Source organism: Notamacropus eugenii, chromosome 6, assembly GCF_028372415.1.
Source record: "Notamacropus eugenii isolate mMacEug1 chromosome 6, mMacEug1.pri_v2, whole genome shotgun sequence".
NCBI classification, from domain to species: domain Eukaryota; kingdom Metazoa; phylum Chordata; class Mammalia; order Diprotodontia; family Macropodidae; genus Notamacropus; species Notamacropus eugenii.
This window is the reverse complement of record NC_092877.1, coordinates 354,088,111-354,112,318: the sequence shown is the minus strand read 5'-3', so window position 1 is coordinate 354,112,318 and position 24,208 is coordinate 354,088,111. Positions and strand designations below refer to the sequence as shown.

Below are 24,208 nucleotides of genomic sequence, written 5' to 3'. Positions count from 1 at the left end.
CCAGGTTCAAAACCTAGTTTTCATTGACATCTCCCTTTCCCTATCTCTCCCTCAGTATTCTGGCTCCTTCCAAGTTCTGATAATTCTGCCTTTGTAACAGCTCTCATATAACCACCTTCTCTATTTGGACCTAGTACCACGACCCTAGTACAGATCTTATCATCTCCTATCTGGACTATTAGAATAGTCTTCTGCTCATTCTCTGCAGCACACATCCTGTCCACTTCTCACTTTTCTTCCCTCTTCATCTTCTTCCACACACTGACAGTCAAATCACTGAAAACTGTGTGCCAGGCACTATACACTAAGTGCTCAGGATACAGAAAGAGGCAAAAGACAATCCCTGCCTCCAGAGAGCTTGCAGTCTATTGGGAGAGACAGCATACAAACACATATAGAGCAAGCATATGCGGGATAAATAAGAAGGCACTAGAATCAAGAGGGCTTTGGGGAAGGCTTCCTGTAGAAGGGAGGACTTAAGGGAAGCCAGGTAGGTCAGTAGGTGGAAAGGGAGGTAGAGCCAGGAGAAGTTGCCTGGAGCCAAAAGATGGAATGTCTTATTTATGAAAAAACTAAGAGGCCAGTCACTGAATCAACGAGTGCGCCAGGGAATAAGGTATAATAAAGACTGGAAAGGGAGGAGGGGACTAGGTTACGAAAAGCCTTGAAAGCCAAGCAGAAGATTCTGTGTTTGATCCTAGAGGAGATAGGGAGCCACTGGAGTTTATTCAGTGGGAGGGAGGGGGAGTGCCATGGTCATACCTGTGCTTTAGGAATATCACTCTGGGAGCTGAATGGAGGATGAGCTGAAGTGGGAAGAGACTTGAGGCAGGCAGACCTACTCATAGACTAATGTAGTAATCCAGGAGTGCAGTGATGACCGTCTGCACCTGGGTGGCCAAAGTGTCAGAGGAGAGGAGGGGCATATTAGGGAGATGTTGCACAGATAAAACTGACAGGCCTTGGCAAGAGTTCCGATGTAGGAGTGAGAGAGATAGTGAGGAATCCAGGGTGTGAGCCTAAGGGACTGTCAGAAAGGGGAATGGTTTGGTGGAAAGAGAAGGATTTCTGTTTGGGACATCTTGAGTTTGAGGTATCTGAAAGGCAGTTGGAGAGGGGAGATTGAGGGTCAGTAGAAAGTTGGGACTACATATATTAATTTGATAATCATCAGCATAAAGGTGGCAGTTAAATCCATGGGAATTGATGAGAGAAAGGGTGAAGAGAGGACCCATGGTGTCGAAAAAGTAGTCATCAGACAATCTGATGTCACCCTGAAAGGGGGTCAGGATAATCTAATGAATCAGGAATATATATCTAGTTGTTTGCATCTTATTTTCTTCATTGGGGCAGCTAGGTGGTGCAGTGGAGGAGTCAGGAGAACCTGAGTTGAAATCTCACCTCAGACACTTGACTGTGTGACCTTGGGCAAGTCACTTAACCTGAGTTGCCTCATCCTGGGTCATCTCCAATCATCCTGGTGAATATCTGGTCACTGGATTCAGATGGCTCTGGAGGAGAAGTGAGGCTGGGGACCTGCACAGCCCTCCCTCACTCAAAACAAAGTCAAGTGCAAGTCATGTCATCATATCTCTGATGGCATGGTCTTCTTCGGCAATGAAGGACAAACACGTTTTCTGCATTAGACTGTGAGAACAGAGACTAACTTTTGTCTTTGTATCCTTAGCACTTAATATGGTACCTGACACATAGTAGGTCCTTAATATTTATTGACTAACTTTGCGCTATGTAACTTTTAAAAAAATCTGTTACTTGAATAAAGACATGTTTATCCATTTCACAAGAGACAAAACAAATATGTTGACTGACAGGATCCAAAAATTTGTTGACAGGCTAGACTGGTGGGTCAAATCTTGTGTGAAATGTAATGAGGGTAAAAGTAAAAGACTAATACCAGGGTTCAAAAGAACAACTTCAGAAATAAGATGAGGAAGCAATCAATACATCTGAAAAAGATACAGAAGATTGAAATTTCAATCTCAGTCAGTAGAGTTCTTCAACTTCATTCTTGAAGAGGACCAATGACATCAGGAGGGAGATGTCTTGACTTGTGTGTAAGTTGGAATGTAAGTGGGACAGAGCTGCGGAGTCAGCCTCACTCCTCCAGCATCATCAGAGTCCAGTGGCAAGATAAAGGTCAAGACCACTGGTGATGGCCCAGGTGTTTTTCCCAGGTCTCAGTTTGACTGAAGCCACATCCATTCAATGACTGAGGGCTGGGTAAGAGTTGAGACAAAAGATGGCCCACTTTCCCTTCACAAAGATATAAATCTAATAAGGGAAGGCCCTCAGTTTCTGGCCAGAAACAGAAAACAGTTGTTATTTGCACTCATTCTTAGCCATCAAAATCTAAACAATGAGCCTTGGAGACTTTGTTTGGAGGCCAAATTCAGTTGGCCATTCAGAATGATTTGGGTTTTAAGGTGGAATTAAGAGTGCTAATGCACTATTTGCACTGAGAGGCTTACTGTTTAGGTGGAGGCATTGTTGAAGCTACTGACTGTAGTTAATCAGTTTACATGTTTCCCTTTAAGGTTTACAATAGGGTTTCCCTCAGCATTTCTGTAGGTAGTCTAAGTATTATTCGAATGTCAGTGGGTCAGAAAAGTGGAGGCTTAACACTGGAGAGTAAAGAATTGGGCCAAGCCTTACAACACCCATTCTGGGGATGAGGTTGATCACCATCACCGTGGTTAGAACTAAGAGAAAACAGTGTCTTAGAAGTTTCACCAGAAGACCTGTTCAGGAAGGGTTAGAGTCCTAGGTATCAGATGCTGCAGAAAGGTCACAGAGGATGAATACTAAGAAAAGCCCGTGGGATTTTGCACATAGAGGTGACCTTTGAGGAAATTTTCAGTAGAAAGCTCTGGTGAAAAGCCAAGTTCCAAAAGGACTGAATATTAGTGGATGATAAGGAAGTAAAGGCAATGAATATAGATTCTTCCTCTTAAACATTTAGCTGGGAAAGTAAAATGGGAGCTAGGATGCAAGCTTGAAAGGATGGCAGAAAAGGTTTTTAAATCTCAAAATACATTATTAAATGACGAGGGGCCAAGGAAAGTGAGCACCATCTTCCATATCCCTTTCTGTGGTTGGTTTTTTTTGCTTGTGTTTTGTTTTTTTTTTCTACTTGAACTCCTTGTTCACTTTAAATTTTTAAAATTCAGTTTTGTTTTATATTCATTTTCACATTATCTCCCTCCCCCACCTATTGGCTAGGCAAGAAAATAAAAATTCCATTACAAATATATACATGTGCAAAAGAAGTGTCCATATTAGCCATATCAAAAGACAGAGAAAGACAGTGTAGCCTCAAGTCTGCACTCATGTCCCGCAGCTCTCTGTCTCAAGGTGTGTTGCATGTCTCCTCTTGAATTCTTTGGATTGTGATGGTTATTTGTTGATCACTTTCTAAATCTTTCACAATTGATTATCTTTACAATATTGCTGTCTCTGTATAAGTTCTCCTGGTTCTACTGACTTAACTTTACATCAGTTCATAAAAATCCACCCAAGTTTTTCTGAAACCGTTACGTTCATGATTTCTTACAGCATGATAGTATTTTATCACATTCGTGTCATATCTAATGGCTTGTTCTCGGAAAGCTGTGAGAGGTCTGTTTTAGTACTGACAGTCTTGTAGACAGGGGACCTTTTTGTTGCTTTTGTTTTGGAGCCTTAGGGTTTGGGGAGGAGAACTGAGATGGAGAGAAGAATTGGCTGGAATGTTCGGATCATGTCACACTTTCCAGATCAGCTCTTTGTAGTGTGACTGCACTGTTTTATTTTAGTGAAATTCCCAGTTAGCACCAGTTCTCATGGATGTTAATGTAGGCATGCCCATTTGAAATTGTAAATGCACAAACCATGTTATCTAAGTGTCAATGACCAACCTAGAATTGACTAAGATTTTTAGAATGTAGACTCATCCCTGGAAACAGCTTCATATCATAGCGAAATTTGAAGGTTTTGCACAGGAGGATTGCTGATGTGGTTCTCAAGAATTTACTTGGAAATGTTCACCCTTGAATTCTTGTCAGTACTCAACACTAAGCCAAGTCTTGATTTAACTTTTTCATTATTTTATTACGTTGTCCAAAAGATTCCTAATGAGCTTTTGTAGGTGTAATTTACTGGGTGTAAAATTTCTTCCACGAATGATTACTCTAAAATAAAATTTTTATTTTGCAGGAAGTTGGTGAACCATCCAAAGAGGAAAAGGCGGTGGCCAAATATCTTCGCTTCAATTGTCCCACAAAATCCACAAATATGATGGGTCACCGGGTTGATTACTTTATTGGTAGGATTATAACAAAGTCATCACATCAGTTCAGATCATTTTAAAGATATTTAAGTTTTACTGTTTCTCAGATGTCTTTTGTTAAAGTGTTTTCTTTTACATTAATGAACAAATTTTGAATGGTTTTTCTAATGCTACTTTTTATAAAGCTTGTTGCAACTGTTACCAGCTAATGTGTTTGCATCTTAAATACATAGTATTTCCCTCAAGCTTTTCTCTAGAGTAGAATTCAGTATTGGGCTTTCTGGAGTTCATTTCAGAAATTTAGTACTTAAACTACTGAAGTGATCTCATTATAAGGCCATCCCAGCTCTACTATGTTTCCCCAGAATAGGACCCAAGGATTGTGATACCCAGGGTAGTGCAGTATAAACTGCTTTTAGGGTGTTTACCTCATTGGTCTAGATAAGAAGGAATTCCTTAAGTTGTAGTTCTCTGATTCGATGCTATCTCATACGCTGTTTTATTTCACTCATGTAAAGCTCAGGAATATGGGCATGCCAATTTAATTCTTTCTCTCCTATATCATTTTTTCTCTTAGCAACATTTGGTTGCTTATAAAGCCTGCCTTATTGGCCCCATATTACCTAGTGATCCTGTGGTAGAATCCTTTAGCAAATATGTTTATATAACACAGCTGTGTTTTTTTTTTTTTCCCCTTCTTAGAGTCAGTTATCCAAAGCACTTTTTTCAGTTAAGACCCAGTTTAGGACACTAAACTTGGAATCAGACCCTCTGATTTTGATTTCTGTCCCTGAGGTGTCATAGCCATGTGACAGTAACACATCACTAAGCTCTCTAAGCTTTGCCTTTCTCACATGTAAAAAAGGTGGTATTGTACCACCTATCTCAAAGGGATGTTGTAAGAAATCAAATCAGATAATATAAGCAATTAACTTAAATTATCTTACTATAGATTTACTTGTCAGAACCTACCAGTATAAATTTTGATTGCTGAAACTTCCCAAGATATCTCCATCCTAGATTTCCTTTGTAAGGACCATGCCTTAAACCCAAATCACTCTGGCTCTCATTGACTGGTCAACAATAAGTCTCGGCCTAAGCCTCTTTTTAACACCGTTTGGGCTCAGATGACTCTGAGAGAGTATAAATAGCAATTGTTTCTGTTTTGGCCAGAATCCCTGAGAGTCTTCCCCTCCCAGGTTGATTTTTATTTTTATTTATTTATTTATTTTTGACAGGATAAAAGAGGTCATTCTTTGCCTCGTTTCTTCTTTCCTAGCCTTAATCACTAAATGGATTTTGTCCCAGAGTGAGACCTGGGAAAGAACTTAGGCCACTGCTTCCAGGACCATCTCCAGTCTTCCTGACCTATATCTATATCTGGCCACTGGACCCAGATGGCTCCAGAGAAAAGAGTGAGGCTGGTGACTTTGCACAACCTGTCCTCACTTAAATCCAATTCACTTGCAAGTCATGACATCACCTTTCCAATGTCTTGGTCCTCTTCAAGAAAGAAGAACAAACTTACAACACGCACCTAGCACTGTGCCTTGGTAATAGTAGGCACTTAAACCATAATGGCTTAATTAAATTAGTTCAGTATTTTAAATTCTACTCTTCCCCCAACCCCGCCATTTTTAAAACGTAATTAGAGAACTTATTTTCATCTATTAGTGTTAAATCAGAGTTCTTCCTTTTTTTCATTTTTGATTAGAAAGTCCTTTGGTTTTTAGTAGTTTTGCTTTTGAAACGTGAGGTTGACTATATACTATGACAGAAGTCTACTAATTGTGTGACCTAAGGAATTTGCTTAATAAAATGAGTTTGATAAATATTATGTATTCTCATTCTGTAGTACTTTTCTCATAAATATTCATTAAAAGACAATGATAATCACCTTTTTTTTTCCCTTTTAGCTTCAAAAGCCGTAGATTGCCTTTTGGACTCCAAATGGGCAAAGGCCAAGAAAGGAGAAGAAGCTTTGTTTACAACCCGAGAGTCTGTTGTTGACTACTGTAACAGGTATTGTTGACTTGTAAATAGTAATTTTGAGTGCTTTTTTATTGGCTTATGCATTTTCAGAATAAAATGAGTATTTCTCATGAGATTTAAGCTCAACAAAAAGCACAGTGCTACTGATTTTGCTGTATTATTAATGTAGTTTAAATTGAAGGTTAATATTATTCAGAGTAACCAAATGGGACTTCAGTAGCTGGAAGTGATAGTATTTGCTTATTGGCCAAGTACCTAAAATGCCCACACTGCCTGCTCCTGAAGCCATTTACTGCCCTGCCCCATTGGGATATCCAATCATCTGTGGTGCAGAGATCACAGCAAAACTCTGTGTTCTTTAACCAATAACCTATTCTTCTTTATCTCTAATTCTTGTTGTAGAATATCATAATTGTTTTACAGTGTATACTGCAAATGCCAGGTTCTCAGTTTGAAAAAACATAATTTCACTTGTAGAGTTCATGAAACAATAAGGAACTTGTCACTGACCAAAGGTCAGCATCATTATCCTTTTAATAATATCATTAATGTAGGCTGACAATTCTGTGCCGGTTCCCTAGGGAGCCTCATTCAGGCTGCTGGGCAGAGGATTTAGGAGAAACATCCCTTGCTTCCCATCCCCCTCAGCAGTTTCTATGGCTTTGGGGGAATCCAAGGTGCCTCCTTTTTTTAATTTGTTTTAAAAGTTTTTAGTCACAACTGAAACTCTTTTAGTTGAGCATTTTTTGGCCTTTGATTGTAGGGACTAAGCTCTTGAGTATACAAGGAAAACAAAAAAGGCCCTCCTCAAAGACCGTGTGGTCTACTAGGGGAATATAGAATATAAGCAAGTAAGTAGATAAATCATTTGAACCAAGAAAGAGCTTCGAAAAACTAGTGCAGGAGTTTTTTACCTTTTTTTGTGCCATGGACTCTTAAAATAAGTGGAGATAATATACTCCAGGCCCAAGTAAATACACAGAAGCAAGAAGCAACGGGCAGATTCTGGAGGTTGGCGGACATGTGGAGTGCCTGTGAAGGCAGGGATAGACTGAGAGTCTGGGAAGGCTGGCCAAAGCCAGGTGCAAGTGCTGTTAGTTTAGCCCTGCACCATTGGGAGCTGCTAAAGATTCTTCAGCAGAATCAGGGCTGGCATAGTCAGATTTGTGCCATCATCTATCTTGTCATCTCTAGGTAGGCAAAGAAGGTATTCTCTTTCTTATGATTTTTCCTGTTGCATTCTTTGTGCATGAATCAGATTGTGATATTTCCCCACTCTTCCCCCACAAAAATAATTTCAAGTGGCTTCTGCCTTAAAAGAAAGTTTTTCTATTGTGCACAAAACATGTTTGTACAAAACTTGCATCAAGTCTCTGAAATTCTGTTTTCTTCATCAGTAAGAGAGTAAATAGATTAAACCATTAGCCATTAGGAATTCTGCCTACCAAGAGTCTGTAGTTCATTTTTATGCCCTTCACTACAACACTTAAACATAGTAATGTCATTATTGATAATCATAGACTGAGCATTTTGCAAGTAGGTATGTTTTGCCGAATGTACTCAACCAAGTTTAAAGAGATGGTACAATGAAAAGCCTTTAGTAAATTCACATTGATTTAGTTTCTCTGCATTTGCATTATTCAGTACTTAAATCAAGCTAGTTTCTGCCTGGGAGTATAGCTATCCCTTCCTTCTACATTGTGGGGATTAGGGGCCCTGGACCTACAAAATCTGAGTAAAATTTTTTGGTCCTCTCTTTGTACTACAGAAGTCTGAATTTTTTTCTTTTTCTTTTATGGAGTGTTTACAGTACCTTATTGTAAAATTTAGGTTGATATTTTACAGTGCTATACATATATTTTATGCGTTACTGAGTTTAAACTTTTCTGTGTCATCTTCTGGCATTGTCTGTGGTTTCTGCAAAACTTGCCAGAAATTCCCGTTTAATTTCTTGTCACCTCACAATATATCAAAACTGCAGTGGGGAAAGCCACGATGTGGAAGGGATCACTGTAGTAGAATGATCTTTAAGTAAATGTGCAGGAAGAAATTAGTAAATCTAAACAACAGTGGTTCAGATTGGTCATCTCTGTTTCACCAGGATCTCTTGTGAGGGGGAGCCCAGTACTCCCAAAGACAGCCTGCTTTACTTCTCCTTAGCTCTGATTGTTAAGGAGTTCTTCCTTATTCAGTGGACACTTACCTCTCTCTTAACTTGTATACATTTCTTCTGGGTACAAGCAGAACACAGAACACGTCATCTTTCACATGTCAGCTCTTGAGATCTTGAAGATAGCTATTATGTTACCTTTAAGTTTTTCTCTAGGTTTTCTCTAAGTTTTTACACATTCTATTTTAACAACATGGCATATCTCAAACCCCTTCATCTCCTGGTCAACTTTCTTGCAGGCTCTCCAGGTTAGTCAGTGCCCTTGCTAACATGCAGTGCCCAGAACTGAATGCAGTTCTACAGATATGGTCTAACTGAGACACAGTATAGTACAGTCCTGGTCTCTACACTTTTTCTAAGGTATCCTTAGCTTTTTTGGCAGCCATATTATACTCTTAATTCTTCCTAAACATGCAGTCCCTGAAAACTCCAGATCTCTATATGAACTGCTACCTAGTCATGCCTTCTAAATCATGTACTTGTGAAGTTGATTTTTTGAACCCACAGGTAACAATTTACATTTACTTCAAATAGGTATCATCTGATTAAATTTGACCTGACCTTTTACCCTGTCATATTTGAAATTCTGTGTGATGTGTAACACATCCTTCTTGGCTTTGTGTAATTTATAAGTTTGATAAGTATGCCACTTGTCCCTTTATTCAAGTCCTTCATAAAAGTGTTCAATATCACGAAGCCAAACACAGCCTCTTCAAGAGTCCATTAGAGACCTTCTAGGTTGACAAGGGACCATTAACGACTAGTCCATTCAGTTAGCTCTGAACTATGTCTAGCATGAGAGGGTTGTTGTGTTTTTTTCCCCCAAATTATCTGGCTAAAATCTAAGTAAAATATATGTGTATATATAGTAGTCCCCTTATATGTCAGTCTAGAAACCATGCCCAAGGAGAAAATAAGATTAGTTTGGTGCAACTTGCTCTTAACAAGTCACAGTGACTCTTTGTGATCATAGCTTCCTTTTCTAGATGTCCACTGGCTACCTGTTTTGATAAGACATCATTGAATTAAAGTCAAGCTTATTGATCTAAGTTTTTATACTCCATCCTCCTTCCTTTTCTTAAAATTGTAATAGAATTTGTCTTTTCACTTAACACCTCTTGTGTATTCCACAGTATACAAAGATCTCTGCTGTGGCTCAATAATCCCATTCTCCAGTCTTTTTAGAATCCTTGGATGCATTATAGCTCAGCTGAGTGATTTGGATTCATCAGGGCCTGCTAGGTGCTCTCTTCCTTTGTCCCTGCTCATACCAGGGTTCAGCTTCCTATTAGCCATCCTTCTATCCTTTCCAGTCTAAGAACCATCCTCTTTGGCAGAGGAAACAGAAGGCTTTATTCTGCCTTCTTGGTGATAAGTTTCTGTTTTTTCTGCACTCAGGGCCAACACCAGCCGTCTCCTGAAGGAGCTGGTGGTCATCCCGAAGGGGCATGTGATCAGTGTCTATTTAATGTCCACAGTGTATACCCCTACTTAAAAGAGTGTCAAGCCTGGACACACTTGAGAAGAGTAGCTGTGGTTTAGTTCAGGACACAAACCCCCCTCCTGTGAGGATCACTTAAAACCACGTAGACATTTCTAAAGAAGGGCAGGCATCCTCAAGGCACTTGTGAAGGATTGGGTATTTAGGGACCTGCATATTGTATTCTTTGCTATATAAATTACCTTATAGTAACCAAGATATTTCATGTTATTATAAATAATGTCTTTTTTTGTTTATTTTTAAAGACTTTTAAAGAAACAATTCTTTCACCGAGCGTTAAAAGTGATGAAAGTGAAACCTGACAAAGACACGAAGAAAGAAAAAGAGAAAGAAAAAGGAAAGGTAGAAAGTGGGAAAGAGGAAGAGAAAAGAAACAAGAAAGAAAATCTGAAGGATGAAAAAGCTAAGAAGGAGAGAGAGAAGAAAAAGGACGGTGAAAAGGAAGAGTCGAAAAAGGTGAGTTCTGCCAGAGCTGACCGAATGTTTAAGTGTTGGTCACCGTCAGATTTGGGATTTACTGGTGACAAAGACTCCAAGGTTGTGAATTAGCACATTGTAGTGTCTGTCTTATACAGTGCTTTCTCATTTTGTAACATACATTTCCTGTTGGGTACCCAGCCACTTGCATTAAGTTATGATAACAGCATTGTTTTGTCTATCAAAAACAGAGATAAACTGAACTACTCCCTTAGGCGTCTCTTAGGAAGAATTCTTCCATTGACGAATTTCTTTTCATGTTCCCTTCCTTCTATTATTATAGTAATCCTAGAAGAGAGAGCACCAGTAGCTGGAGAAACTGAGAAATTCTTCCCCCTGGATGTGAGTCCTGATGAAAGCTAGGGATTCTATGAGATAGCTGAGGCAGGAGAGCATTCACAGGCTGGGGTGGGGGTGGGACAGAGGAATAGGAAAGGCCAGGTTGTGAAGAGCTTTAAAAGCCAAACAGAGGAGTTTATGTTTTATCTTAGAAGTAATAGAGGGATGCATGAGGGGTGGAATGGGTGACATGACATGACCAGAACTGACTTTTAGAAAAATCACTTGACCTCAAGTTGGAAGATGGGTTGGAGTTGAGAGAGATTATAAGGCAGGAAGATCAGTTAGGAGGCTCTTGCTGTAGTCCATGTGAGAGGGGTTGAAGTCTTGAAATGTAGGACGTCCAATTGGAATGTGTTACAGACTTGCCGCTCAGTACTGATCTGGGAATCATCTGCATAAACATGATAATTGAACTGAAGGGAAGTGATAAGATCACCACGTGAGAAAGAATAGAGGAAAAAAAAGGTCCAAAACAGAGCCTTGGTCATCCCTGCTGTTAGAGGGGAGTGAAATGGATTGAAAGCTGCGAAAGAGACTGAGAAGAAGCAGTCAGACAGGAAGGAGGAGAACCTGGAGAGAGCAGTGTCCTGGAAAGCCAGAGCAGAGAGAGTATCCAGGAGGAGAGGGTGGCTAACAGTGTCAGAGGCTATGGAGGTTACAAAGGATGGAAACTGGGAAATACCATTTTATTGGGCAATTAAGAGAGCCATTCCATTTGAGTAACAGATCAGAAGCCAAAATACAGGGGTTTAAGAAGAGATTGAGGAGGAAAGCCCAGATACTCAGGATAGAAAGCTCTCCCTCCCACCCGCATTTTCATAGCACTTTAGAGCTCTGAGTCCTGTATCTCACTTTTGTCTCAGAGAAGCTCCCTAGCAGGCAGGTGGGCAGGTGTTATTATTTTCATCCACCAGTCAAGAAACTAAGAGGTAAAATGAGACAATGAGTGTGGAGCCAGCACTTACCTTTCCAGATCCCAGGTCCAGGAGGGTGACGAGGTGACTTTTTCAAGGAATTTGGCAGAAAGGGGGAATAGAGGTAGAGAGCTATCACTGGTATGATGGCAGACTCTAGTAATGGCTGTTTGTGGATGAGAGACATGGGCATATTTGTGGGTAGCATGGAAAGAAATGTAGATAAGGAAGGGTTGAAAAATAAGAGGGTGGTAGTAGGTGTCATCATAAGGAGATAGCGAGACAGGGATGAGATCCAGGGAATATGTAGAGGGTTTGTCTTGATGAGAATGACCATCTTTTAAGAGACTATAATAAAGGAAATGGTGGGGGATGATGGCATGGGGTATGAAATGAGAAGAGGGAGATTGTAGCAAATAATCTCCATTTTTTTAGTAAAGTTTAAGGCAAGGTCCTCATCTGAGAAAATGAGGGGAAGAGGATACTTTGGGAAAGAAAACAAGATGGGGCCAAGTTGGCCAAGGAACAGAAAGTAGTGCTGCCAAACTCCTCCAAAAAGACCTAGGAAATGCCCTAGCCTGAATTCTGATGGAGAATGGATGGGGAATTGGAATTCTCAGATAAGTCACAGTGAGTAATTCTTCTAGCCCCCGTAGGAATAGAGAGAGAGACAGAAAAGTCTACAGACACAAGAGTATCACCCAGGAAGAGGCTGTGTACCAGGTGAAGAGGAGGTCCCAGACCCATACTGGGGCATCATGATGGGGACAAGTACCAGTTAGCAGCTGTCACCCACTGCTCAGTTCTGTCACAGATCCAGGGTAGACTGAGAAGGGGACTGACAAGGTGGTATTTCTGGGTAGGAAGTCCCTGGGAAATTGAGAAGCAGCAGCAGTAGTGTGGCTCAGACTCCAAGAGCAGAGCAGGATCTGAGTTCTAGCATATAGCCTGGCTTGTAGAGGAATCCTAGTTCAGAGGGGAGCCTATAGTTCTGCCATTCTAAACCAGCAGATCTTTGCTGAAGACCAGAATTCAGGTAAGGAACTTGCAGAGCTCAGCCAGGGACATGGTGATCAGACTTTATTTTGGATCAGACCACTTGGGTCATGCAGGCCCCAAGAGACCTTCCTTACAGTAGTGAGGCAGAGCTCAGCCCTAATTTCAGGTCTGAAGTTAAGAAATAGACCAGGAGAATGAGCAAAAAAAGAAAGGAATCCCTCCATAAGGAGATTTGGTGGCCAGCTCAAGACAGGAATGACTCTAAAACATCCATGGGCAAAATCTTTAAAAAAAAAAAAATACAACGTGGGCACAGACTCAGCTAGAATCCCTAGAAGAGAGGAAGCAAGAGTTTAACATTTTTTATAAACAAAATGAGAGTACTTGAGAAAAACATTGGAAGGGAAATGAGAACAATGGAAGAAAAAATTGGTAAAAGAATGAACAGCGTGGCACAGGAGGTACAAAATCTTGCCCAAACAACAAACACCTTGAAAATTAGTATGGATCAAATAGAAGCCAGTGACTCCAAAAGACATTGTGAAATATTAAAACAGTCAAAGGCTAAAAAAAGGAAGAAAATGTAAGTTAGTTCATAGCAAAAACAACTGACTTGGACAACAGATTTAGGAGAAAAAAATTTTCAAGTTCTTGAACATGGAAGCTCATTCCAAACTAACTCTGAACCTTTGGACAAGTCGTTTAACTTCACACCTTTGTTTCTTCCTCTGTCAAGTGAGATTTTGGGCTAAATAAACTCTAAGGTTATTTCCAACAATAACATTCTGTGAATTAACCCCTACCTTCTCTTCTTCGCTATCCCCCAACCCCAATAGTGACGGTATAGACAAGAAACTGTAAAGGAGATCTGGGGGTGAATCTTGACCCTGGCCTGTACTGTATGTGACAAGCTCTTTGAGCTTCAGTTTTATTTTCTGGAGGATAGAGATAATGCATACACATCCACTAGTACAGAACTGAGGATCAAATGAGTTGTCGATGTGAAAGAACTTCTAATGACAAACTATTCAAAATGCAATTTTTTACTGGTCATCTCACATCAATCATTTCATTGTCTTTTGCAATATTTATCAAGTTTTGGTTTTTTTTTAAACACAACAGCTTTGGGGAGGGGGGTGTTTTGTTTTTTAAGCTTTGGGAGTGTCCTGTCTTATAAAGGTATTTTGAATAAGTCAAAGGTAGTTTTTTGTTTGCTTTAGTTTTTTATGGTTTTTGTTTTGTGTTTCATTTTTCAGAGAGTTTTTAACTCCCTAACATAATGTAAGAGGTATAGCCAATATGGCACTGAAAATAATGAGTTTGGTGAATGTCTTAATTTCATTTGCAATGAGATTATACATCTTTTAATGATTTTTCACCATGTTTAACTTGTGTGTTTGTGCGTGTGTGTGTGTGTATACACATTTTTGTAGGAGGAAACACCAGGAACACCCAAAAAGAAGGAAACCAAGAAAAAATTCAAACTTGAACCACATGAAGATCAAGTGTTCCTGGATGGAAATGAGGTTGGTGCCTCCAGCCTAGAAATCGAAACTGTGGTTATCAGTAGAAGTCATGAGATGGGAATGAAGTAGTCATGGAGATGAGAATAGGAGGATCTTTTTTTTTTTTTTTTTTTTTTTTCCTATTAATTTTTTTATTTTTTTTAATGTTTAACAATCACTGCCATACAATTGCGATTTTATCCCTCCCCACCCACCCCCCACTACCTCCCTCCCTCCCCACGACTGCATACAATTCTGTATAGATTCTACATAGAATAGGAGGATCTTTAGATGGCCAGTCAGATATCTGAATAGCTCAGTCTGCTTACATTCATGTTACCTCATATCTCAGTCAGTGGCCACACCATGAAAAAGGCTTAGGCAAATTGTTTAGAACCTAAAGCTATCCAGTATTATTTACATACCACTTGGAAAGATTGCCACCAAGTTAACACTTGACTTTTAGGGTACATTTTTATATTCCACAGGTATATGTAACATTCTGATAAACTTCTCTGGTGGCCTAAAGTCTTGACATTGTAGTAAAACATTTAGACTAATTATTTGTGTTATTGTAAATTCCTTAAGTGGCTGTTGCTTCTATTGAATAGTCTTTTACTAAATAACAAAAACCAGTTTCAATCAGAGCATCTTACCTTTTTGGCTAGAGCTTGATTAGTACTCTGTTTGAAGTATTTAATTAAATTTGGATCCTTGCTTTGAATTCCCAAAGGATATCACTTCCTTAAATATGCAGCATCTAAATTACCATAACAAGATCTCTAACTTTCTGTTTTATGGAAACACTTAACTGTTTTTTCTACTAGGTGTATGTGTGGATCTATGACCCTGTCCACTTTAAAACATTTGCCATGGGACTAATTCTTGGTAAGTGAATAAAGAGTTTCAAATATGACCTTATGGAAATGGGGAGGAAATAGCTGAGATAATTGGGTCTTTCTGTGGATTTCTTATTAGGAACCTTTTCTAAAGATGAGCCTTTTAAAATTATGCTGACATAGACTTATAATGTCTGAATCCCTGTTCAGGGCGTGAACAGAAGTGAGGAAAAGTGTTTTTTCTTAAATTCTGAAATACTAAATCAATTTACACCTTTTAGCAAAACATTGTGCCTTAAGTCATTGATGAGCAAAAACCACTCTACTGCAAGGCATCCCATCCCCAAACGACTGATCTTAGTCACCCCCCAAAATTTTTAACATGGTAAAAAGAAGTGAGCAAACCTCCCAAAAAGGAGACTCTTCTTCACCTTCTTCAGGGCCACATGAATGAGGAGGAAGAGAATTATTAAGTATATTCTGCAATGATGAGTTGCCTTCATTTTACCATTTCAGTTTTAATGCCTTTTTCTTTTTCAATAATAATCTATAAAAGTCCATCCTTGCACAGTGTGGCTGTTACTGTGTACAGCATTCTCCTGGTTCTGCTCATTTATATATCAAATCGGTTAATAAGTAGAGCATGAACTATCTTAAAGCTTCTTCCCCCACCAGGAAGGTAGATCGTAGTATTACCACCTTTCTTTGTTAAGTCATGGTTAATAAGCTGATTCAGTTTGAGTCCAAAAATGAATTGAGCCTCTTGGTGCATTCTTGTTGCAGTGATCGCAGTCATAGCTGCAACCCTCTTCCCTCTGTGGCCCGCGGAGATGCGAGTAGGGGTTTATTACCTCAGTGTGGGAGCGGGCTGTTTTGTAGCCAGCATTCTTCTGCTTGCTATTGGTAAGTATGTTCTACAGTAAAAAATGAGTTCACAAGGTGGGTATTCAGCAGTTCAGATGAAACTCCAAGACCTTATTCTGCTTGGAAGGCAGTAATTTTGGTCTTGATCAGAGGTCAGTAATATCTAAGCATTTGAGGAAAATCTAGAAATGAACAAACATTAATTTCACTGTTCATTTTGGTCAGATTCCAAAGTTGCCCCTCAAGGCTCCTTCCCCCCCAAAAAAAATCACAACGCCCATCCCTTGAAAAAGCCATTGATGAGTGCGTGACTAAATTTGGGCAAATATGAAAAAACTTGCTTTAATCTAGTTTCTTTGACTAGTTCTTTTGAAGCCTATATTTGGAGCTGGATGGGCACTATAGGAGTTATTTCATCCAGTACCCTTGTTATACACAGAAGGACATTGGGAATCATCCAGTTTAAGTGACTACCCCAGGTCACACAGGTAGTAAGTGGCAGAGCCTTCTGACTACATCATGCCAGTGCCTGGCACAGAGTAGACCTTTAATAAGTGCTTGTTGACTGAGAAGCTTACATTCTAATGGGAGAATGCAGTATGTGAAGATGTAAAGGGTAGTTTGGGAAAGGAGAGCAACCAAGGAAGTCTTCTTGAAAGAGGTGGCACCAAAGTGATTCTTGAAGGAAAAGGAGGATTCTGAGAGACAGAATGAGGAAATATACTGTAGATGTGGGAGAGGGCACATCAAACACAGGTGATGCAGTAGCAAGTGTAGAGAACGGCTGACAGATTTGATGGGGTTAGACTGTGTGTGACTAGTTGTAATGTGAAAGAAGATTAGAAAGGTAGAAGGTGGGAACATTAGGGTGATGAGTGTGTGTTTTATCTTTGAGCCAGAAGAGTGATAGGTTCAGACTTTGGCGTTATGGAGGTGATTTTGTCAACTGTTAAGAGAACAGATTGGATGGTTACAGGCTGGCAAAGTAGACTCATAGGAGGCTGTTAGCGTTATATGGGTGAGGGGGGTAAGAGTCTGAATTGAGATAGTAGCAGAGTGAGCGGAAGAGAAGGGGGTAGATGTGAGGGCTGATTCAGTTGTAAAACCAGCATCACTTAGCCACTTGAAGGAGACGGGGAATGGACCATACTTCATTTATTACTAGTTATGAATGTGGGAAGCTGGGCAGTGCCCACCACAGGATTGGGAAAACTTGGAAGAAGGGCAGGTTGGAGATGTGTGGGGGTAGGGAAGAGAAGGGAGGCAAAGGACAGAGTGTTAGAGACAGGAGAAGAATGAATGAGGTTCTGTGAAGGCTCTGTCAGACAACAAAGCCAATGTAAGCGAGAGCATCCAGGAAGAACAATGATTAGCAATAGTGAAAGCTGTGAATAATCAGCAACGGTGATGACAGAGAAGAGGCCATCAGAGCTAGGAATTCAGTGGTTGTGGGTAGGCTGGGAGAGAGCCCCTTCAGTCAGCGGTGGGGTAAGAACCTTGATTGCAAGCAGTGGGGTGGGGGGGGGGAGAAGGGGGTAGAAATCAGGCAAGAGGTGGAGGCCCTTTTTTTCTTGGTGGTTAGCTGTAAAGGAGTCAGAGAGGAGAGGACTTGGGCAGAGCAGGATCAAGTGAATATGTTTTAAAGGATAGAGATTCAGGCGTGTTTGTAAACACCAGGGAATGGGCCGTTATTAAATTAGAAAGAAAGATGATCAGAGAGGCAGCTGTTGAAAGACAGGTGGGCTCAGGATTGAAAGCACATACAGAAGGATTCATTTTGATAAGGGAAGAAGTGCTTCCTCTTCTTTGGAGGTGGGAACAAATGAGAAGATGGGTGAAGGTGGACCAGGATTCCGAAGAAGGGGTTGGGGGAATGAGGGAGCTTATGACTAATGGCCGGAGTTTTCTTTGTAAAACAGAGACATTCACATGCTGCAGGAGCTTAGGAATGGGCATTATGGGTGGTGGCATAGTCCCCAGCGTAGAGTTCAAGGATTACCATGGAACAGTGCCATAACCATGGAGGTTCAGTCCTATGACTTTGTATGTTAATATGGCAGCACAGGAGAGGTGGGTAAAGAGTACGGCATGAGTTAAGTATACTGTTAAAATTGTTAAGAGAGCAGAGGGAGGGCTGAGCTTGGGTAATGGAGGGAAAGAACAGGGGTAGATAACGATTTGTGTGTGTGTTCGTCCTTTGTTGCCAAGGAAGACCATGCCATCAGAGATATGATGACGTGACTTGCACTTGACTTTGTTTTGAGTGAGGGAGGGCTATCCTTGAATATTTTACTCTGACAAAGAAATGGCGGTGGGCAGTACAGGGGGAAGATCTGGTATCATAGAATGATGGGATGATGGTTAGGACCTGCGAGGTCATACAATCAGTGAGGTCAGATCAGAGACTTGATGCGCATCACTTGACTTCTTGTCATTTGTTTTTTACTTTGCCTTGCTTTGCTTGTTGTTAGATTCTTTATTCATTGGTTAAATGCAAGCATTTTGTTAAAATTGCTTAAGCTTTTACTGTTTCCAGGGGCATTTATTGCCTCCAAAACGGTTTTGTAAAGTTTCCAGAAACTTATTATGACATATTGTCTAAGAGTTGTTTTCCTTCTCCTGATTTGCCCCAGAACTACACCTGATTTGTTTGCATTCATTGGGGTGTGCCATGATTTGGCCTGTGATGAAGTTGTCTCACACCGTCTTCATTCTGTTCATTCTTATCACTCAACTACTATGTGCCAAGTCACAGTGATAGGAAATAAGGAGAATTGAAAGGTGAAATGTACTGGGGCCTGTCCTCACTGAGCTTACATTCTGATGAAGACATGATCTAGAGGCATTAAGTGCAATGAGAAAAGTACAAGTAAAGTTCTGTGAGAGTTACCAGAGTGAGAATTTACTTCTGGGTGGTCCAGGGAAGACTTCGCAGCCAATTTAAGGTGGGCCTTTAATGATAGATAATAATTTAGTGAAGCCGAGGGAAGGCTATTACCAGTAGAAGGGATAGCATGAATAAAACACAGATCTTCAGTGAATATTAAGTATTCCAGTTAGTAAAGGCCTAAGATGCATAAAGAGTTCTAGATAAAACTAGCAACGTAGATTGGTGTCAAATTGTAGAGGGCTTTAAATTTCGAAGTAAAACTTTTAGACTTAATTTATTTTCTTCAATAACCCAAGACCACTGGATAAGGCTTGAAGGGATTAAGACTGAGGAGTGGCTTCAGGCCTTTGGTTTATAGAACATGGTCTAGGGACAGGTTTTTCCACATTGAGTGATGGTGTTTAAAGCTGAATTGGTTATTGGGGGAGAGAACAAAAGGGAGCATTACTTGCTTAAAGATGTAAAGCCTGAAAGGGCAGAGATCTGCTCCCTAAAGGGGTTTGTGTCCCGAAAGACGTCGTCTCATGTAGAGTTTAAAGAGAAGTAAGGCTGCTCATATTAATGGTGAGCTGTTCCCTTTTCCTGTCTGGAGTGGTTGTAGCTCAGTTAATTTTTACCTCAGTCAGCATTTCCACACTATGATACACCTTTTAGTAACTCTCTTACTTGCATCTCTCCTTTCTCCCAATTCTTGCCCATTTGCCCCAGGAGAAAGTCTTGTCTCTCTCTCTCTCCCTCTTTGTTACATATGTGACCAATCTCCGTGCCTCCTTGCCCCCACCCTAATTATGACTTGCAAATGAGAGGAAAAATGCTAGGGAGACAGCATTACCAAGGAAGGGAAAGCCCTGACTTTTGTAAAACAAGGCATAGTCAAGGCCCAGGGCCACCAGCTTCCCGAGTCCTTTAAAGTGGCCAGAAGTCCCCTTCACATGTCCCACAACAGAGTCCATCTGTTTTTCATCCTCTTTTAAGAGTGCTTTTCCTTATATGCCAGGATTCAAATAAAAGTGATATTGATTTTATGGTTTCTTTTGTTTAATTATTATTTTAATAACACTGGTTACTTAGTACTTTTGTCTTTGTAAATGCCATGACTCGGTTGCCTCGTGAATTAAAGAGGCATCTATGGGCTAGCTTGAATAGCAAGATTTATCACTTTTTCTGTGGCAAGAGATGTTCTGTATTCCAAACAGATCCTCACCCTGTAGACAACAGCCAGTTTATAAAATTAAGAACTTGAAAGGGTCTCTTTCTGGGAGAGAGACAGCACGTTGTCCTAGCAGTGCATCAGGTTTGCTTCATAGGAGTCAAAATTAGGTTGTGTTCATTATATATGTGATATGAACGTTACCATTTTAGATAATCATAATAAAAACAGCTACCGCTTATGTAGTATCCTGTAGTTTTCTAAAATGTGATATCATTTTCAGTGGAGAAACATTCAGTTATAGTGATTTTCTCCCTAACTCTTCCCTATTTTTAAGTGACACCTAGGAAAATTTTACAAAGTATGCCAGGGGTGACCAGTACCTGAGGATTTCAGAAAGCAGATTGGTTTGCATGAATTATAAAGATTGGTGAATTGAATTGGAGGCAGACTGATACAGAAAACAAATGAGGTCATTCAGTTTGTCCGAAATGTAGAGTCAAGGAGTGATTTTCAGTTTCCTTCATGTCACTTTGAAATTGTTCTAGAATTTCGAATTCATGGTATCTCTGTCTTAGAGAGCTACTTCAGGCAGAAGAGTGTGCAGTTTTTAGAAGTCCCTCAGTCTTCTGCAGTCCATTGATTGGATTTTCTGGTTGAGATTGAGTACACATTGACCTCTCCCATTTCCTATTATTACCAACTCGTATGAATAATATACCAGGTCTCAAAAAATGAAGTTGTGCTTATGTGGAAATGGAAATCAGTAGTTGTGATCAGTCTGTGAACTTGTGAAGTCAAGTCAGCTGTATTACTCCCTTTGGTTATTCATCCAAAGTATATTAAAGGCAAGCTTATAAAAGAGCTTTTTTCAGGGTTTTATATAGTAGTAATACAGTTGTCTCTAAAACTAGCCTGTCATAATCAGGTAGCCTTCCAGCATTCACCTACTTATTTTGGCTCTTGAAACATACTTTGCTATAATAGAAAATGATGATTAAAATCACTGTATTCAGAGAAGAACACTGGTTCTTCAAAGCCTCCTGGAGAAAAGGGGAGAGAGTGAGCTGATACACTGGGTATCAACTGCCCTGGGGCCATTCCAAGTAATCTTGCAGAAGCTTTTTCATCTGAACCTTTCAGCCATAGCACGTGTAGAAGACCTACTTAGTAAGTCATAAGGAGTTGAAATCTGTACTAGTGAAAGATGTGCCCATCCTGATGGAATCACTGGTCTTTGAAGGGGTGTGTGTGTGTGTGTGTGTGTGTGTGTGTGTGTGTGTGTGTGTGCATGCATGTGTGCACATGTGCAAGTGAGGACGGGAAAGATGGGGAGAGAGAGCTTCTACGTGTGAAAGGAGAGCAGCAGGCTTTGGGGTCAGGAGATCCAGGTTTGAACCCCAGCTCTGAGACCACCTATTTGACTCTGCACAAGGCCTTTAAATTCTCTGTCTTGGTTCCCTCATTTCTAATAAGAAAGGTACCTCACACAGTAGTTATAAAGGAAGTGCTTTATAAACCTTAAAGTACAATGTAAGGATGATGTATTGAAAATGATATCCCAGTGTGGAGAATTGGAAATCTCTCAAGGAATTTGACTTGTCTTTCTTGAGTAGTGTCATTTTGCTTAAGGTCTGTGAATTTATGTATCGAAAAATTTAGAAAGGTAAAAACTTAGCTACTGGAAGAGGAAAGCAGCAGAAATTCAGTTACCTGGAGTGTGAAAATTGATCTTTCACCAGAAAAGTTTTGTTTTGATGATAATGTTCAGGGATGTCTTTACCTAGAAATGTAAATGACTTGAAAGTAGAAGTTAACATTGGGGTGTAAGATAAAGAACAGTGCAAACTCTTTAAAAAGGTCGTTCCTTACATCTTCCGTTTATCCCACCAGTTTCATTGGTTTTTAATCCAAGAATCTCATTGTTACTGTTCTCAGATTTCTAAATGGTGCCTGACAGCAGCAGATCTTCTTCAAATGACATTCAACCCTTGTGCCCTCAAACTCAGAGTAGGACCTTTGGTGTCCCCATGAGCACTGTTGCTGCAGGGTGTTTTTGGTGGGGGATGGGGTCGGCCATAATTTTTTTACATCAACCCTAGGTGACAGCTTGAATGCTTGAAACATTAAACTTAGAGGATTTTTCTCCTCACAGCTCGCTGCATACTGTTCCTTATCATTTGGCTCATTACTGGAGGAAGACACCATTTCTGGTTCCTGCCGAATCTGACTGCCGACGTGGGCTTCATTGACTCCTTCAGGCCTCTCTATACACATGAATACAAAGGACCAAAAGCAGACTTAAAGAAAGATGAGAAATCTGAGGCCAAAAAACAACAGAAATCTGACAGTGAGGAGAAATCAGACAGTGAGAAAAAGGAAGACGATGATGGGAAAATAGGAACTCTGGGAAATAATGGTGCAGAGGGTTCTGTTGGAGAGCGGCACTCAGACACAGACAGTGACAGGCGGGAGGATGACCGATCCCAGCATAGTAGTGGGAATGGGAATGATTTTGAAATGATTACAAAAGAGGAACTTGAACAGCAAACGGATGGAGATTGTGAAGAAGACGACGAGGGAGAAGAAGATGAAGAAGAAACAGCTAGGCCTTCATCTGAAAAATCATAAATGTGCTTTGTTTGGGACTTGAGTGTGTGCAAGTGATTGGATTTTCTATGTTGGCTGATCACCAAAACATACGTGTAGTGGTTGGGGTAGTCTTTAAATCAGTTTGCTGAGATCTATTTGATGTCCAGGCAATTCTATTCAGTTTTTTTATTTTATAGACTACTAACTTTTTTTGGTACAATCTTAAGTCACTAATACACATACTTAACAATTTTATCCATTTAACAAATATTCTGGCAGTAAGTAGCTTTTATTCCTTTTTGATAGTTGTCAAAGATGTAGTTTCCTCGGTGGCATTTAGAAACAGTGGTATTTTTGAGCACTGTAGAGCTTCTTACTGTTAGACATGACAGAAGAGATGAAAGTGAAAGACCAAAATTTCACGTGATGCAGTTAGGGAGCTATTTATGAATTACTTTAGGATGAAATGAACACATAACTCATGACTCTTGAAACATAAGCTGTATTTCTTAATTTTCATAAAGTTGTACCAGAAAATTTCTTTAGGATTCAGAGTTAGCAGTTATTGCTTAAGATAGGCCAGTCGGTAATGATGCAAGATGATTTTGTTTAGCTCCCAGTTCTGTCCTTTAACTACCAACTTAGGAAATCCAAACTCATTTGTACATCTGGTTGAGAGAGGAATGGTTTTCTCCAGCAGAGAAAAGGGAACAGCGTAGGTTGGAAAATGGTGGCTGTTCTTTCCCTTCCCATCCATTTCCCCCATCATAATATGAGAAAGCATTCTGTACATAATTTACAAATAAAACCTTTTATTTTAATTGTTACTTCTTATTTAGACATTTTCTCAGCACATCAATTTGTACAAAATTAAGACCATTTAAAGGTATGTTTTTAGAGAAATGCAAGTCTTGATACCCAACAGAACATCTGTGTGTATATGTGTGTGTGTGTGTGTGTGTGTGTGTGTGTGTGTGTGTGTGTGTGTGTGTGTGTGTGTGAGAGTGAGTGTGAGTGTGGGTGTGGTGAGTACGTGTGGTGTGTCGATCTCTCCACAGCAGCTGCAGCGTGGTGCCAACATTCCATGTGTTTGAGCAGACTTACAGCAGCTGTTTTGCACGCCTTTGTGTTCATTGATTTATCTTAAATTTCTACATTCAGAAACTGGAGTACTGTATTATCAAATTAGGAGGCACTGCTGTGAAAGAGAATTGACTGTTTTAAAGTAGCAATTACAATAAAGAACATACAAGTGACCATGTGACAGTCAGTGGGCTCTGATTGATTGCTGTTTTGGAGCAGTTTGAATTTTCCTTATTTACCATTTTTTGGATACTATATTGTGTTTAGTTATATAAACATTTAAGAGACTTGACATCATTCCTCTGAGGTTGAAATTATGAAACCAGGTTTGATTCTTTCCCCAAGCCGCTATGAGAACTACTTATTACTGCTTTGCCTTTGGAATCGTTTCTTTGCAGACCTTTATTTTTATTCTTTAGTTACCTTCCAGTTCAAGTATTATAACTGAAGGTGTTAAATGTTTTCCTAATTGTGCAAATAGACATTTTTGTGTATGTTGGTAAGCCTTTCACAAATGTGGTCTGATTGCTTCATCCTAATAATACCCTTGTATGTGAGCAGAAACATGGCATCTGATCTGTTTAATGCATCTCTGTTGATGCTGC

At 40.0% G+C, this 24,208-nt stretch overlaps 1 protein-coding gene across 6 annotated transcripts in view; it reads left to right on the top strand.

The window, feature by feature from the left end:
- SEC62 (SEC62 homolog, preprotein translocation factor) overlaps positions 1-23,781 on the top strand; it is a 96,016-nt gene extending 72,235 nt beyond the window's left edge. For all 6 annotated transcript variants that reach the window (XM_072618514.1, XM_072618508.1, XM_072618513.1 and 3 more), the window contains 7 exons: positions 4,213-4,321; positions 6,202-6,307; positions 10,194-10,404; positions 14,114-14,206; positions 15,013-15,073; positions 15,808-15,927; positions 22,084-23,781. In XM_072618514.1, coding sequence (XP_072474615.1) covers positions 4,213-4,321; positions 6,202-6,307; positions 10,194-10,404; positions 14,114-14,206; positions 15,013-15,073; positions 15,808-15,927; positions 22,084-22,559 — 1,176 coding nt within the window. In that variant the 3' untranslated portion in view covers positions 22,560-23,781. The remainder of the gene's footprint in view (positions 1-4,212; positions 4,322-6,201; positions 6,308-10,193; positions 10,405-14,113; positions 14,207-15,012; positions 15,074-15,807; positions 15,928-22,083) is intronic.
- Positions 23,782-24,208: the final 427 nt, after the last annotated feature.